Raw genomic sequence first — 3,837 nt, forward strand, 5'->3', positions numbered from 1 at the left:
AACCGTCTGGACAGGGATGGCCCTGAAAAGGCCCATTCACTTTCCACCCTTTTCCCCATCTGCAGATTTTCCTCCTTCCATCCTCTGCTGTTCTCACCGCCCGTTCACTCCACCGCAAAAGTCATAGTAGAAATGAACAACCACCCAGTGTGCTGACTTTCTACGTTTTTTCTGCTAGACCTCCATTTGTAGCTCCTCTGGGTGGTCACTTGCTCATTCACAGAATCTTGTTTCTAAACTTGTCTTCTGACGATTCCCCATGGGTCATAACCGCAGCCGTTCTCCACGGAGGGAGCGCAGGCGGTCCCGGTCCACATCTCGTAAGAGCGAACGCGGGCGCCGAGAAAGGTCCCGGTCCCGGGAGAGAGATCCTCGACGGAGCCGCTCTGGTTCTCCGCACAGAAGAGGCTCCAGATCCCCAAGACGACATAGATCCACATCTCCTTCCCCTTCTCCACTAAAAGAAAGAAGAGATGAGGGAAAGAAAGAAACAAAAGAAACAAAGAGCAAAGAACGTCAGATTACTGAGGAGGGCTTAGAGGGCAAAACAGAGGAAGAAATCGAAATGGTGAAGTTAATGGGATTTGCCTCTTTGGACTCCACAAGAGGGAAGAAGGTGGACGGCTCTGTAAATAAATGCCTATGCCATAAATGTGTCTCAGAAGAGGAAGTACAGGCAGTATATGAATCGAAAAGGCGGATTCAATAAACCTTTGGTTCCATTCTCATTGCATGAGAACTAAAATGTTAAAGAATGGATTTTTTTCCTCATCTTGCTCAGAAGAGTGGATTTTGTATTTCATATTTAATATTCATAAAAAAACATGATCACAGCCTTTACTCCCTGTAAAAGTAAGAAAATGTTATTTATTACGTGTGCATTTCATGCATTTCACTTACCCTGACTCAAAAAAAGAAAGGTTAATATATTTTTCTTTTAGGAAATGTCATTTGGGGCAACCGTCAACCCCAGTTTTTTGTTCTTATTGTTGTGGGAGCTGTGTATGTTTTCTTCTTGGATGCTCGTTAGGATTTTTGAAAGCACGTAGAAGTAATTTGGATGTAAGTTTCTCAAATAAAGCAATATTTCTACCCTTTAAAAATAAATAAACAAACAAACGTGTCTTCTGTGGGGCACCTTTGCCAGAGTTATGGAAGAAAAAACAGTTTTATAAAAATTGGCAGACAATTCTTTCGTATTTGTCCCTTATTGAGATCCCTGTCAAGCAAGAGAAATGTCACTCCTGGGGCTGAATTTCCCTAGTAATTCTCACAGTAATCAGTACTATCACCAACAAGACCACAGCCGAGATGTCATCCCCTGTCCTCACCAGTCAAAACCCTGACAAAATCCGATACATTTCAAAAATCGTTAGGAATGAATTTTAGCTTCGATGTGTTAGACCATTGGATCCCTCAAATTATAGAAAGGCACTTTATCACTCTATTACTTATCTCCTTGAAAGATTCCCTTATGCACATAGTGTTTCACTTGGGTAGAGATATATGTATGCTTTTGAATTACTAATCTAAAAATATGGAAGTTCACTTTAAATTTTGTAAATGATTTTTAATTTATTTTTGAAAGAGAGACAGAGCGTGGGCAGGGAAGGGGCAGGGAGAGGGAGACCCAGAATCTGAAGCAGGCTCCAGGCTCCGAGCAGTCAGCACAGAGCTGATATAAGGCTCAAACTCACAAACCGTGAGATGGTGACCTAAGCCAAAGTCGGATGCTCGACCAACTGAGCCACCCAGGTGACCTGGAAGTGCACTTTAAGAGAAGTTATCTGGGAAAAGAAACTGTTAACCAACTATAAAAGACCAAACGGAGAACAGAAATTGACTTGCTGATATTTTGGTTCCCTAGGTGTCAATTTCAGCTGCATGTATGATTTTGTGTTTTCTCTCATGGTTTGGGTGGATTTTTTTCTCTTTTAAAAAACTTTTGTTTATGTATTTTGAGAGAGAGAGAGAGAGTGTGTGATGGGGCAAGGGCAAGAGAGGGAGACAGCGAATCTTAAGCAGGCTTCACGCTGTCAGCGTGCAGCCCTATGTGGGGCTCGAACTCGCTAATCATGAGATCATAACCTGAGCCTAAATCAAGAGTCCGTAGCTTAACTGGCTGAGCAGGGGCACCTGGGTGGGTTTTTTGTTTTGTTTTGTTTTTTAGTGATTTTATTACACATGAACCAAATGCTTGCTTAAGGATATTATGCCCAAATTTGTGCTGATTCTAAGGAAATTTTTTTTTTATCAGAAATTTATTTTCCGGTAAAGTATATCGTATAAGCTGCTGAGTTTTGACTTGTTGTGTTGTAATTTGTTACTACTTCTTTTCTTTACCCCCTTCTTTTGAAACCGTAGCTTGTGTAGAGAGGAAAAGTGCTGATATGTTATACATGCTCCTTTTTCAACGTTTTTTTTTTTTTTTTTTTATTTTGGGGACAGAGAGAGACAGAGCATGAATGGGGGAGGGGCAGAGAGAGAGGGAGACACAGAATCGGAAACAGACTCCAGGCTCCGAGCCATCAGCCCAGAGCCCGACGCGGGGCTCGAACTCACGGACCGCAAGATCGTGACCTGGCTGAAGTCGGAGGCTTAACCGACTGCGCCACCCAGGCGCCCCTATACATGCTCCTTTTAAGCAACGTGGCAGCTTTTTATTTTTGTGGGTCATGGTACGAGGTTGAAAAAATTGAGGGTACAACTTAAAGCAGAGTCCAGCATCTGGTATGCTTTGCTCTGCCCATTCCCTTTTCTCTTTGTGAACCTATACTCCTCCTTATCTTCCTTATCTTGCTTACTTGACAAATATTTCTTGAACACCTGCTGTGGGCCAGGCACTGGTCTAGGCATGGGAGAGAGAGGATGCAGCCAAGATCCCAGCTTCTATTCTAGGAGGGAGAAATTGAAAATTAGCAAGAAAAGAGCATTTCGTTTGTTTATTTCAGATGATTAGAATAAATGCAAAAAGTGAATAAAATGAAATGGGGTAACAGGAGAGACTGCAGTCAAAGAAAGCCTCTCATAGGAGGAGAAATTTGAGCTGCGACTTGAATGACAAAAGAAGTCAGCCCTTCAGTGATGTCCGGAATGTGTTTCCCAGGAAGCAGGTGAGGTAGTAAGACTCAGACCTGAACGTAAGAATAAACTTGACACATTCAAAGCCAGGAACATAGTGAGGAAGGATCTTATTTTAATAAGGCAAAGAAACCATAAATTGAAATGGGGCAAGAAAGGAAGCAGGAAGGCCAATTAGGTGCCTACTGAAGTAGGTCAGGGAAATAACAATGGTGGCTTAAACTTGGGGGAAGTGATGGAAATGAAGAGAAGGAACACGTCAGGGATATATTTTGGGCGGGGAGGAACCTAATAGGATTTGTTGATGGACCAGATATAAGGAATAAGAATACGGTAAAATGACTTTTAGGTTTTTTTGTTGGCTGAGCTACTTGGTAGATGGAAGGTACAAGAAAAGAAAAAACTTCATTTTCTAATATGTTAAGTTTGAGATGTCTGTTACATGTCCAAGGAAGATGTTGAGATAGGGAGCTGTACAACTCTGGGTATAGCTCTGGTCAAGGTGTAGGCTGGAAGTTCATCCATAGATAGATGGTAATAGAAGCCATGAGATTAGATGAAATCATCAAACAAGAGACTGTAAATAGAAACAGAACGAAAGGTGATCCAAGGATCAGGCCCCAAGACTCTTGTTTTCTCTTTCTGGAAACTTGCAATTTAAAAAATTACATATTTTGTTGACCCTTTAACAAAGAGTTATGCAAGTACAAAGTTAGAGTTACAACAGATATCTCAGATGCAAAAGGAACCCTACAA

General features: G+C 41.8%; 1 protein-coding gene across 1 annotated transcript; it reads left to right on the plus strand.

Annotated features, from left to right (window-relative positions):
* Positions 1–254: 254 nt before the first annotated feature.
* LOC112866608 (U4/U6.U5 small nuclear ribonucleoprotein 27 kDa protein-like) lies at positions 255–905 on the plus strand. The gene is given in 2 exon segments (XM_086715285.1): positions 255–631; positions 633–905. Coding segments are annotated over 2 exon segments (483 nt in total). The 5' UTR covers positions 255–259; the 3' UTR covers positions 744–905.
* The last annotated feature ends 2,932 nt before the right edge of the window (positions 906–3,837 follow it).

Source organism: Puma concolor, chromosome C1 (assembly GCF_028749965.1).
Source record: "Puma concolor isolate L17-30 chromosome C1, mPumCon1.1.hap2, whole genome shotgun sequence".
Classification (NCBI taxonomy): domain Eukaryota; kingdom Metazoa; phylum Chordata; class Mammalia; order Carnivora; family Felidae; genus Puma; species Puma concolor.